The following is a 12,867-nucleotide window of genomic DNA, read 5'->3' as shown; positions in this document are numbered from 1 at the left end:
AAATGCTGCCCTCCCCCTCCGCCCCCCCAACACACTATCTATGGCTGATTGTTCTGATTGGCTGGTGCCTGAGCACACAGGTTACGAAATACAATATTTCCAGTACTGTTCCTGGCCCGAGCCGTAAGTCACATGACTGTTGCCCAAATCTGCTTGTCCTCTGCTTGTTATGACTCCTCAGACACATCAAAGCCAAGCAGGGGTGCATTTCTGAGGACCTGGGGTTGGGGAATAATGCAAATGCAGCTGCCTGAGGAAATAAGGAAAACAGTGGGGTTCCCCACCAGACCCCACTGACCTAAGAGCAATGGCCCTTTCCTTCTCAGGCACCCACCCAAGCCAGGCACAGGTATAACCCCAAGGCAGAGGGGCTGTGGCCCAAGTACCCACCAGAAGAAAGCCAGGGATCCCGATTGGACTGCGGGTCTCCAATGGGGACCGAGGTGGTGGGCATCCTGATCAGAGAGCCGGGTAAGAGTGTGGCTTGAAGTGAGGCGGCCAGAGAGAACTCGTCCCTGACAACGCAGACAGGCTTCCCGGTGAGATCTGTGAAGGGTTTGAGGCTGTGGGAAGGGGGGCCTGAGTGGACCCCAGGAACTCCGGGGGGCTGGGAGGAGGCTGGTGAGTAGAGGCAGCGCTTGGCCCACTTCCTCCAGTCAAACCACAAGCCTGGAGATGGCGAGAGCTGGAAGGGCCTCTGTAGCCGCTGCGACCTTACCCCTGGGGCCACTTAGAATGGCCGTGCACGGATGTGCTCAGGGTCACGCAGTGAGTCAGGCAGAGGTGAGACAGGAAGCCGGGCTTCCTGAGACCCTAGTCCTGGGGTCCTTTCGGTGTTCTGAGACAGGGCAGTGAAGTGCAGGTGTGAGCACACAGAGGCAGGCAGCTTAAAGAGGAGGATGTGGGGACGGGGGCATTAAGCCACAGTTTGTGACGAGAGGGGCCTGGGCTCAGATCACAGGGAGCGAGACCCTCTGGCTAAAACTTCATGCCATCTGTCAGGCTTGCAGGGCTGAGTGCGTGGCAGCCTGGAGGTGGTAAGGGACATTTACACATGAGGACCCTCCGGTCTAAGGTTTGTGTGATGTTATAGCATCATTAGTTAAGCTTTGGGGAACAGCCTTGTTAGGACTTACCGTGGTTGCTCACTCTGTCTTCCCGAACACTTGCCTTTGGTGCCAGGACCCCTCACTCCCCGGGGTCCTCCTAGCTCACCAGCCGCTCAGCTACTGCTTCCTCTTCATCTCCTCAACCCCTTAGCCTTGGGGTCCCCAGATTCATGCCAGGTTCTCCTCCCCCGCATCTACATGGTCCCCTGATGATCCCATCCAGCACGCCACTTCAAATACCACCCCCATCTGAGCGGCTCTCACATTGGCATCTCTGCCCCAAATGGACCTGACTAACTACTCGATAACTCCCCTCGGACTTCTAAGAGACATCGCACATGTTGCATCTCCCACGTCCCAGACCAAACCCCTGACCCTCCCCAGCCTCCACTGGCCCCTTCTGTGGGCTCCCCTGTCTCAGCCAGTGCAACTCCAGTTTTCCAGTTACTCAGGCCAAACACCTGGGAGTCAGGCTGCCTCCTCTCCCCTCTCGTGCTCTGTTTTGAATCGATCAGCAAATCCCGTTGGCCCTACCTTCTGTATATCGCTAGAGCAGGGACACTAACTCCTCCACTGCTACCTCCCCGGTCCAAGCCACCATCCATTCAAAAGCTAGTAGATCCCTTCTGCTACCTCTTTGCTCTCAACCTTCCAGTGGCTCCCATCTGACTCAGTGAGATGGCTTAAGGGTGACCACGGTGAGCTCTAAGGCCCGCGCGATGGGGGCCCGGCTGCCTCTCTGATGCATCTCCTTTCTCCCCCTCCTGACTCTGCTCCAGCCTCACTGACTTCCTTGCTGTTCCTCCAACAGAGCCAGGATGCTCTTGCCTCAGGGCCTCTGTCCTTGCTGTCCCCTCTGCCTGGGACACTCTTCCCCCTGAGATCCACATGGGTCATGCCCTGTCTTCCTTTATTCTTTGCTCAAATGCCATGCTGTTAGTCAGGCCTCCTCCTATAGCCTTGGCACTTACCACATCTGACACCTTATCTATTTCCTATTCTTCCCCACCAAAGAGTCGGCTCCGCGAGGGCAGGGACTGTCTGTCTCGCTCACTCTCATAACCCCAGGACCTAAAAAACTGCTTGACCTGTAGTTCACACTCATTAGATATTTGATGGATGAATAGCTGAGTGGATGAAATGGCCTGAGTTAGAGAAGAGAGTGCAGCTCTGCAGGAGAACCTTCATCCGTTTCTCTGATTTGTAAAATGGGAGAATCGGCAATGACGTAAATCCTGTAGGGCTAGGCAGTCTGCCTTTGGACTCCCCGAGCCCTGCCCCTGCCTCAGATCGCCAAGCGCGGGCTGGGTCCTCCCTTCCCAGCACGCCCTCCCCTGTCCCCACCTCCGGCCAGGCTCTGGCCTGCCCCAGCCCTACCTTGGATGTGGGTCACGTGCTGGGGATGGGGGTGGTGCCGGGAGAAGAAGGAGTGATGGCTGAGGTGGCCGAAGCCGTGGGCACCGGGAGTTTGGGGCTTGGAGGTCCTCAGTGCCTCTCGGATCAGCTTGAAATCCACGATCCCTGGGATCATCAGTTCTTTCTGTGGCCTGCCGTCCGCGTGGCTCCCTGGCCTGCACCCTGACTTCTTCTCGGGTTTTGGCTCAGCCCTTGGACTGAAGGAGAGGGTCAGGGAGAAGCAAATGGTGCCCACCGGCAGCAGTGCCCACCTGAGCTTATAAGAATCCATTCCTGAGATGCTCTGAAATCTGGTTTCCGGGATTTCACCGCCACCCCTGTGACACCAAAGCGGAGCCTCCCCCAGGGTCCTTTCCCAGCCACGCCATCCGGCCCCAGGGACCCTTCTGTCTTCCTAAGATGCCTGAGCAGGGAGCGAGGACCCCAGTTTTCTCTCAGAAACCATTTCTAAAGCCAGAAAGAGAAGCCATAGACCCACCTACTCATCCAAATACCTGGACTGGAGCAAATGTACATTATATACACCTCCAGGGCCAGGGGGCTGACCCTAGCATAGGCCTCTCCCCAAGCCAAACTGTTGGCAGCCCAAGAGAAGCCACCTATAGGCTGTCACCCTCCCCCCTTGCCCTCAGGGGCAGTTTTGGCCCAGACTCAGCATCCAGGGGCCAAAGCTGGCGCCAAGGCCAGACTAGGCCAGCGAGTCCTTTTCCCGTGGGGGCCCCTCCCGGGAGATGTAGAGGTGACAGGGTGGCTGTCAGGGCTGCGTCGCTGCAGGGAAGCCTCAAGCTCTTGCTTCGCTTCGCTGGAGACAAGCGTCTCAGGTTCTCTGTCCTCCACCTGCACCCCTTCCCTCTCCTGAGGACGCTGTGCTTCTGCCCCTGGAGGAGGAGATGGAGTGGGTCCAGCGAGGATCCGAAGGTGGGCTGCTGTCCGCCAGGGGCCTGGTGGGACCACCTGCCTGCTCACTGTCTGCTTTTCCTTCCGGTGGCCCTCGCTGAAGGGAGTCCCTCTGGAGGAGTATAGATGGACTCTGGATATGCTAAGCAAGGCGTTTTGCCCCAGGACCCTCTGCGGATCTCGATGACCAGGCCCCTCAGTTTCCTGTTCCGTCCTCGATTCGCCTCTAAGGGGTCTGGGACTTAAAGAAATAAAGCAAACCTTCTCTGAAAGTCGCTGTTAGCTGGCCTCCCCTACCCCCACCTAACAGAAGTCAGCCCCTGAAACCCCTGGAATTTCTGTGCTCCTGCCCCCTGCCTGTGACTCTCTCCCTATGCAGGAGGGGCCCTGCTTGTGACTTTGCTAACTCAGGCCTGAGAAACCACTGGGGGCCTGGCTGATGGCAGTGGAAGGTGATCTCCACTTGGACCCTCAGTTTGTTGAATTCCTTTGTCTTCCGCCCACCCCGGCCCCCTCCACCTCCTTAGTCAGCAGGGAATGCATTTGGGACCTTACCTCGTCAGTGGATGCTCTGCCAATTGGGTCCTCACTTCCGTAGCCATTGTAGGCCCTCTAACAGAGTAAGGACCGGTGAATTTAATACTAGTGTTGAAGATGGATAACAGGAACTCTTGTTGACTGGTTGTAGGAGTGTAAACTGGAACAGACTTTAGGGGAAAAAATTGGCAATATCTTATAAAATTGAACATTTGCATGTCATATCACCCAGCAATTCCTCTCCCAGAAATATACCCCAGAGAAACTCTTGCAGATGTGCAAAGGGGGCTGTGTGTAAGAATATTCAAACTAACATTGTTCAAATTAGGAAAAACCTGGTGACAATCTAAATGTCCAGTGGCAGAAGAATAGATAAATATGCTGTGGTCCATTCAGACGATTGAACATTATATTGCAACGACAATGAACAAACCACAGCTACACGCAGCAACATAGATGAATCTTACAAATGTGATGCTAAGTCCAGGAAAGCAAGTTGCAGGAGACCATATAGCCTGAGATGCTTTTTAAAAAGAAAGTTCAAAAGCAAGCAAAATTAGAGGACTTCCCTGGTGGCGCAGTGGTTAAGAATCCACCTTCCAATGCAGGTGACGCACGTTCGACCCCTGTTCAGGGAACTAGATCCCACATGCAAGCCGCAACTAAGAGTATGCATGCCGAAACTAAGGAGCCAGTGAACCGCAACTAAGGAGCCCACCGGCCTCAACTAAAGAGTACACGTGCTGCAACTAAGAGCCAGCACAACCAAAATTTAAAAAAAAAAGAAAAAAAAAAGAGAGAAACAAAAAGCAAGGAAAATTATCATAAACGTGATAAAACAAGAAAAACAAGCAATGAACGCTAAACACAAAATTCAGATAGAGGCTATTTCTGAGGTCAGATGGGAAAGGGAGAGTGGGGAGGAGAGGAGCAAATATGATGTGTTGGTGGTGGTATTCTAGTTCTTGGTTTGAGAAGTGCATTTACTGGTGATGACATGAATGAGAGATAATAGGTGTTAAAGCCAAGAATTGTGATTCATCTAAATCTATGGATCTGTATATATAGTGCTGGGGTTACAGGTGCCAAGGATGGGGTTGAGGCAGGAAATCAGTGCATTCTGAGAATTAACCGTCTGAGTCATAGAGTCTGCAAGGGACCCCAGAGATCCCCCAGGGCCAGCCTTCCATCAGGTTAGGGTGGAGGGGAGCGGACAGCACTGCCTGAGATCGGGTAAGAGGAGAGACTTTGAGATCAAACAGCAAGGAGCCAGGCATCCTGACTCAAAGTCTCCTCATCTTTGCCTAAAGAGAAAACCAGTTGGCAGGGCTTCCTTTGAAGGAAGTTTGGACATCCTTAATGATGGAGGCTAGGCTCTAGAGCACTGAGATGCTGCAGGGTTGAGGACAGGGCATTGGGATGCCCCATACCCACCTGCCTACAGGAAAAAGACTCGATAGAATAGAGACTTTTAAATACTTTTGACTGTGACCATAGTAAGAAACTCATTTTTACATCATAACCCAATTCACGCACACAAGTGTATGTGAAACTGAAGCAATTCTTACCCTTGTTATATATGATGCATACTGATAGTTTCATCCTATTTTTTGTTTTCATTTTGTCAGTGTTAGATGCAAACTATTAAATTGATTTTATAAGCCACTACTGGGTCATAGCCCACAGCTGCTGTGAAGAGGTCACTAGAGCCTCTAGCGGGCCAGGCCTGCCTTTTCCAGAGCAAGCCAGGCCAGGGCCCCACTGCATCTGACCCTGACCTTCCTTCCCTCTCTCCCTGGGCCCCCAGCTGGCCAGGCACAAGGGGCCTGAAGGCTGACATCAATGCAGAGACAGAACTTCCCTTTTCCCCTCTTGGCCCCTCTGGGTCCTCCCCCAGGCCCTGGGCTGTCTGGAGTGCCCATTTCCTGCCCTGTGGAGATCCCTGGACTCACGGAGGAAAGTGGCCGCTATAGCATGTGGGTGAGTAGCCCTTGCTGCCCCAGCAGGAAAGAGCAAAAGGACATGTCAATGGGAAGGCTCGTCAGTTCTGTGGGTAAGCCTGTCGCTTTGTGACTGCATGAGCCAGTGGTTGCTAGGTTACCTCTGCCCCACAACTCCAGAACCCACTCCCCAGCACCCCTCTCCTCACCCCCATCCAGCTCCTCTTACCCTTCCTGGAGGGTCAGGAGGGCTCGCTTGAGGACCTGCTCGCCCTGCCTCCAAGCTCTTTTTTATCTCCCATTCAGCGCTTTCAATGGGGACCAAGGGAGAAAATGAGAATCAGGCTGGTTTCAGCTAGCGAGCATCAGGCAGAGAGAGAAAAACTGGCAAAAAAGTTTGGTTGGGCTGGGTGCCAGCTCTGTCAGCCTGACCGGGCCGTCTGCCACCATGGAGGGGGTCTGTCTCCATGAGTCCTATTTTTGGGGATTGATTCGCAGAGAGCTGTCTCTTAGATGGAGAGGAGGAGGCTGCCAACAGGATCCAAAGCATCCCTGCAGCCCTACTCTAGGCAGGTTAGCTGGGTGGGAGGACCCTGGGCTTTCAGTTCAGCAGGGGTTTCCATGGGATTCTGACACTCCCTAGATGTGCCACCTTGAGTAAGTCGTCTGTACTGCCAGAGGTGTGGAACAGTGGTAAGAATACTTGGTTCCAATTCCAGCTCTACTTCCTAGCTATGAGGCCTCAGACAATTTACCTGATGTCTCTGAGCCTCAGTTCCTCTGTCTCTGAAATGGAGATGATACTTGCACTTATTCTCACGGGATTTTTGAGATTGCATGACGTAATGCACATGAAAGTGTTTAGAATAGTGCCTGGTACCAAATATGATAACTTATGTTATTACCCTCTCTGAGCCAGTAAAATGGGGTACCCTCACCTACTTCTCAGGTTGTTCTGAAGGACAAACAAACTAATAGAAGCGAAGCACCTAGTCATATGCCTGGTGCACAAGAGATACTCAAAAATGGTAATAATAAGCACTGTGATTGGTATCTTTTTTTTAAAATTGAAGTATAGATGATTTGTAATTGGTATTTTGATGGAGGGAAGATGGAGGGGGAAGGGATGAGTCCTGAGCCTGAGAACTACCATGGGTAGTTTACTTTGCTTCTTTTCTTTTTTTTGGTGGTACACGGGCCTCTCACTGTTGTGGCCTCTCCTGTTGCGATGGAGCACAGGCTCCGGACGCGCAGGCTCAGCGGCCATGGCTCACGGGCCCAGCCGCTCCGCGGCATGAGGGATCTTCCCGGACCGGGACACAAACCCGTGTCCCCTGCATCGGCAGGCGGACTCTCAACTGCTGCGCCACCAGGGAAGCCCCTACTTTGTTTCTTTGAGGCTCAACTTGGACCGCTGAAACAGGGGACCAGGATAACCCTTTGTCCACAGGGCTGACGTGAGATCAGAGGCTGTGAGGGGTGTACACAGACTCCGTAAACAATGCAAGGGTTTGCAGATGATGCTTGGTGCTGTCCTAGGAGTGAGGCTGCTGGTCCTCAAAATGGATGGGGGTGGGCCTAGTCGAGGGTCTTCCTTCTCGGCACCCCTGGCTTCATATCAGTGGCCCAAGGCTTCTAGACTCTGTGTCATCTGCTGGGAAGGAAGAGCAGGAAGGAGGATAGCTAGAGGCAAACCCAAGTTCTTCAAAAGTTCTGCCCCTCCCCACTGAGGGGTGGGGACCCAAACCACTGCAGTGCCCCATTCAGGGGTGGCCTCTGAGCTTGGCCTTGCCTCCAGTGCTTCTCCATCCACACAGGTCAGAGTGTTCTCCCTTTAGGCTCTGGCTTCTCCTGGGCTTGTCTCTGCAGGAATGAGGTGACCCCTTTGAAACCATTCTGAAAGCCCCCTCTTGCATGCTTCTGGGAATCCTGATGGCTACTATGACAAATAAGACTGTATTTGAAAGGAGAGAGAGCTTTCTTCCCTCCTGCCAGCCCCTCCGTGCTGCTTTCAGCTCACCTGGGGGATTTCCCACAATGTGACCTGACTCGGCCGAGAATAAGACCCACTCATCCTCCCCTTGCACCTCTTACCCCTACCACTGTGTTGTTTAAAACTGAACACCGGGTCTCCGTGCAGATTGCAGCTTTGGGATTGAAGGGGGTACCGTATGGAATGCCCTCAACACTGGTTTATAAGGTTTATGAGAGAATTGAGAGGAAACCCTTCTGACTGCTCTTTACGGAGCGTCAAAAAGAGGAGAGAGATTCTGTTTGCCTGTAAATGGTTTGAAGTACAGTCCTCCTGCTGGGATGCCTCAGTTATAAGAGAAGCACTATAAAATTTTATGGAATACTTCATATGTGCCAGGCACTGTGCTAATCCTTTTAAGCATATTATCTCATTTAACCCTGTAGATGAGGAAGTTGATGATCAGAGCAATCCTTGTATGTGTTAAAAAATATATTCTCCCCTTGTGGCTTGCTCTTCTGTCTCCAAATGCAGTCTTTTTTTAAAACATTTTTATTAGAGTATAATTGCTTTACAATGGTGTGTTAGTTTCTGCTTTATAACAAAGTGAATCAGCTATACATATCAAATGCAGTCTTTTTTTTTCTTTCTTAGTATTTTATTTCACTCCTATCAAACACATACTGAGACATAATATTAAATTTGTGGTAGAGAAAGATAAAAAAAACATAACTTTCCAGGATATCATTATTTCCATATCTCCCAGCAAGGTTACTGTGTAATACATCCCTAAGATATATTTTCTCAAACACCTCTTGACACCAAATGTGTGAGTTTTCCATACCAAGCAATTCTCCAGTTTTCTACAGACACCAGCTAGGTATCCTGCAGTTTAATCCAATTCTGACACTAACTATCCAGGGTTAGTGCAGCCCCACAGATTAAGGGCTCAGCCCCACAGAACTGACCCCTTCAGACTCCAGTAACAAGTAGTGGGTTCCCAGATTACTCACACTTCTGTCCAACTTGGCTGCAAATCAGGGGTTCCCATGACCCCCTTGTCAGGTTTTATAATTTGCTATAATGACACACACAACCCAGCGAAACACTTTACTTCCTATTATTATAAACAAAGAGGTACTTAGGACAAGGTCCAGAAGGGTCCTGAGCATAGGAGCTTCCCTCTCCCTGTGGAGTCTGGGGTGTACCACCCTCCCAGCACATGGATGCATTTACCAACCCTGAGTTATAGAGGTTTCGTTGCACAAGCGTATGGTTGATTAAATAATTGTCTATTTTGGTGAATAACTCAATCCCCTGTCCCTCTTCCCTTCCCTGGAGGGTGGAGGGTGGGGCTGAAAGTTCCAACCCTCTAATTATATGTTTGGTTCCTCTATAGCAACCAGCCCCCATCTGAAGCTATCTAGGGGCCCATAAGAGTCAAGTCATTAGCATAAACTCAGAAACTCAGATAAGGTTTAAAGGAACTTATTGTAAATAAGAAAGACACTCTTTACACCCCTGTCACTCAGGAAATTACAAGGGATTTAGGAGCTCTGTGCCAGGAACCAGAGTCAAAAACCAAATATATATTTCTTATTATAGCACAATATCATATACATACTGGATTTATTTGAGGGAGTAGAATAGCTGATTTTGTGCAAATAGTGCCCAGAGAGGAGGCAAGAGTAAAGGGTCCTTCCTGGAGGTAACGGAAACACAAATGTGTACACAGATTAGAATAGGCAGTACTGTCACGACACTGCTTGCTTCTCCTTCTGCTACAGAGAAACGCCAGAACCCTTCCTCACAAGTATCACCAAAACATCATAGGATGCATCAAATGCAGTCTTTTGATGGAGAGAAATTTCTAATTTTAACTTAGCCCAATTGATTAATTTTGTCCTTAGTGATAAATGGTGTTTGTGTCCTACTTAAGAGATCTTTGCCTACCAAAGTTATGAAGATATTTTTCATATTATTTTCTAGAAAGTTTACTATCTTACTTTTCACATTTAGAGCTACGATCAATCTGGAATTAGTTTTTGTGTATGGTGTAAGATAGGAGTCAAGAGCCATTTTTTTTCCCCTACAAATATCTATTTGACCAGCACCATTTTTAAAACACTGTCTTTGACTTGCTTCTCTCTGGTATCACCTTTTTCAAAATTCAAGTGACCATATACGTGTGGGTCTGTCTCTGGACTCGTTCTTTTCGAGTGCACTATGGGTCTAGCATTCTGCCAATACTACACTCTCTTAGTAACTGTAGTTTTAAATACATCTTGATATCTAGTGGTATAAAACTTCATTGGAGAAAACTATTTTTTTTCTCCACTCTCAATACTTCTGACACCAGATGTATGGGGTTTTTCCCACACCAAGCATTTCCCCATTTCAGCAGGAACCAACTGGGTGTCCTACAAGTTTAACTTAATTCTGACACTGTCTGCCTGAAGACAGCATCAGACCCCACAGGTTAAGGGCCCAGTCCCACAAGGCTGCCCCCATTTCAGACACTGAAACTGAGTGTCCCGCTAAAACTAAGTTCCCTTACTGAGTTGATGATTAATCTCTCAATCTAAAACTTTATTCCCTTTCTTGTCCCCTCTGACCTCAATCCTGTGCTAACTGAACACTCATCGACCAGGGTCAGATGACTAAAATTGCTGTTGTCGATAACTTGATAACATCGTTAATGCATTCAGGTTGCTACTATAGATATCATGGCCAGAGAATCCAAAACCAGAGACATCCTGAGTCCTGGAACCTGAATGTCACAGAAATGTCACCTGATGATGATTATTCCTAGCCTCTTTGTTCTTACCCTTCAAAACATCCCTCACTCAAAGACCGAGCTGGAGTGGATCTGAGACTTGTCTCCCACTCCCTTGCTGGGTGTGATGCAATAAAACCCTTACTTTGCTGCAAACACCCGCTGTCAGAAGTTGGCTTTCTGTGGCCGCAGGCACACGAGCCCTTATTGGTAACAACACCAGTCGCAAGTCCAGGTTGTCATCTGTATTTCTGACTGACCAGTGTTAAATTAGGGTTCTCAGGATCCCCTCCTCAGGTTTGAAAGTTTGTTAGAATGGCTCACGAAGCTCAGGTAAATATTTACCTATGTTTACGGTTTATTGTAAAGGGTATTATAAAGGATACAGATGAACAGCCAGATGAAGAGGTACCTAGGGCAAGATCCCGTGTACAGGAGCATCTGTCCCTTTGGAACTGGGGTGTGTCACTCCCAACATGTGGACTTCTCACCAACCTGGAAGCTCTTCAGACACCATCCTTCTGGGTTTTTATGGAGGCTTCAGTAGGTAAGCGTGATTGATTAAATCACTGGCCATTGGTGATTGAGTCCACCACCAGCCCCAGGTCAGGGGGTAGGGCTGAAAGGTTCCCCTGGCAACCAAATATTACCTCAGTAACATAAAGTCAGGTGTGTGATTGAACGAGCCAGTTATGAATAACAAAAGACACCTTTAGCTGTCTCATCACTTAGGAAATTCCAAGGGTTTTAGGAGCTAGGAATGAAGGTGAAGACTAAATGGATATATATTTCTTATGATAAATCACAATATTGCAGATTTCCAGCTTTGTCTTTTAAGGTTGTCCTTACTCTTCTAGTTCCTTTGCCTTTCCATACAAATTTTAGAATAATTTATCTGCATCTACAAAAATTGTTGCTGGGATTTTGTTTTCTTTAACTGATTTTTTTTTCCTACCAGTTTTTTTGAGATATGATTGACATACAGCACAGTACAAGTTTAAGGTGTACAACATAATGATCTGATTTACATACATCATGAAATGATTATCACAATAAGTTTAGTGAACATCCTTCATCTCATATAGATACAAAATATAAGAAATAGAAAAAAAATATTTTTTCCTTGTGATGAGAACCCTTAGGATTTACTTTCTTAACAATTTTCATACATAACATACAACAGCATGAATTATATTTATCATGTTGTACAATACATCCCTAGTACTTATTTATATGCTATATTATCCTGGTATTATTTCCCATCAAGGTACAGGAGAAAATCCTGTGATCACATGCCCTTTATCTCACCTGTTGTCTCTTCTGCTTCATACATGAGACTCTGGATTGTGGCCAGTATCACTGGGTGCTTTGATGAGAGCTGGCTGCTCTGAAAGTTGAGTCTCTGCCAGGCTCTTGGGGTTTACTTACCATGGCATTGCCTGTGCCTCTATTGTCCGGAAGCCTGTGTGACTAGCCTTCTGATGATCTTTTAGAGAATAAAGGAGGAAAGAAAGAGGCGTGAGTAACGACCCCACATGGCTCATCCACCCCTCCTGTCTCCCCTAGGATGGTCAGTTACCTGGTAACGTGTCATCTGAACAGGACTCACAGCTCTGGAGCTGGCAGCTATAGACTGGTCCAAGTCAGCACGCAGGAAGGTTACCCAACTTGGAAGAGCAGGCATCAGAGAAGAGAGAATAAGTCTGAGCTCTCCAGAAAGATCTAAGATCATGGAACCAGACAAGTTTCTTACATTCATCCCTTTTCGACTTAAATGTCCCTTCTTTGACTCCCATCCCAAGTTCTCCCCTCATATTCTCTTTGAATACCCAATAATTCTTACCATCTCATGTATCTCTTCTGCAAACCTGTCAGCTCCAAGAGGTTAGAGGCCACATTTATCTTGTTTATCACCAAGCATAGGGCCTTGCTCTGCATGGTGGTTACATGGGTATATTTGTTTTGTACTAATTCATCAAACTCCTGGTGCAATGCCTCATGCCCAGTAAATATTCATTGAATGAATGAATAGATGAAACAGAGTCTAAGGTAGTTATTCTGCCTATTCACCCCTTACATGCCTGAATCCTCGCCTCAGAAGTCCTACCCACTGTATGCTAGTATTTGTCAACAAAACAGCTCTAGTGACAGGGAGCTCTCTATTGCGCAAGGTTGCCTGTTCATTTCCTGTGTAGTCCTGTTGGCTAGAAAGTTCTTCTT

The 12,867-nt window shown here is 48.6% G+C and overlaps 1 protein-coding gene and 1 long non-coding RNA gene across 2 annotated transcripts; one reads left to right on the top strand and one right to left on the bottom strand.

Moving 5' to 3' along the window:
- Window positions 1-390: 390 nt before the first annotated feature.
- LOC114485294 (protein TBATA-like) lies at window positions 391-3,167 on the bottom strand (the record flags this gene model as incomplete). Its single annotated transcript, XM_028486472.1, has 3 exons — window positions 3,004-3,167; window positions 2,487-2,722; window positions 391-546 (listed from the first exon to the last, which is right to left on the bottom strand). Coding segments are annotated over exons 1-3 (430 nt in total), but the record flags the coding sequence as incomplete, so codon positions are not given.
- A 1,021-nt stretch (window positions 3,168-4,188) lies between these two features.
- LOC114485295 (uncharacterized) lies at window positions 4,189-12,297 on the top strand. Its single transcript, XR_003678770.2, has 3 exons — window positions 4,189-5,939; window positions 11,017-11,194; window positions 12,214-12,297. It is a non-coding gene; the product is annotated as an uncharacterized lncRNA (long non-coding RNA).
- Window positions 12,298-12,867: the final 570 nt, after the last annotated feature.

The sequence above is a fragment of the Physeter macrocephalus genome, unplaced genomic scaffold, assembly GCF_002837175.3.
Source record: "Physeter macrocephalus isolate SW-GA unplaced genomic scaffold, ASM283717v5 random_942, whole genome shotgun sequence".
Taxonomy (NCBI): domain Eukaryota; kingdom Metazoa; phylum Chordata; class Mammalia; order Artiodactyla; family Physeteridae; genus Physeter; species Physeter macrocephalus.
The sequence above is the reverse complement of the archived record's forward strand: the minus strand, read 5'-3'. Positions and strand labels throughout refer to the sequence as shown.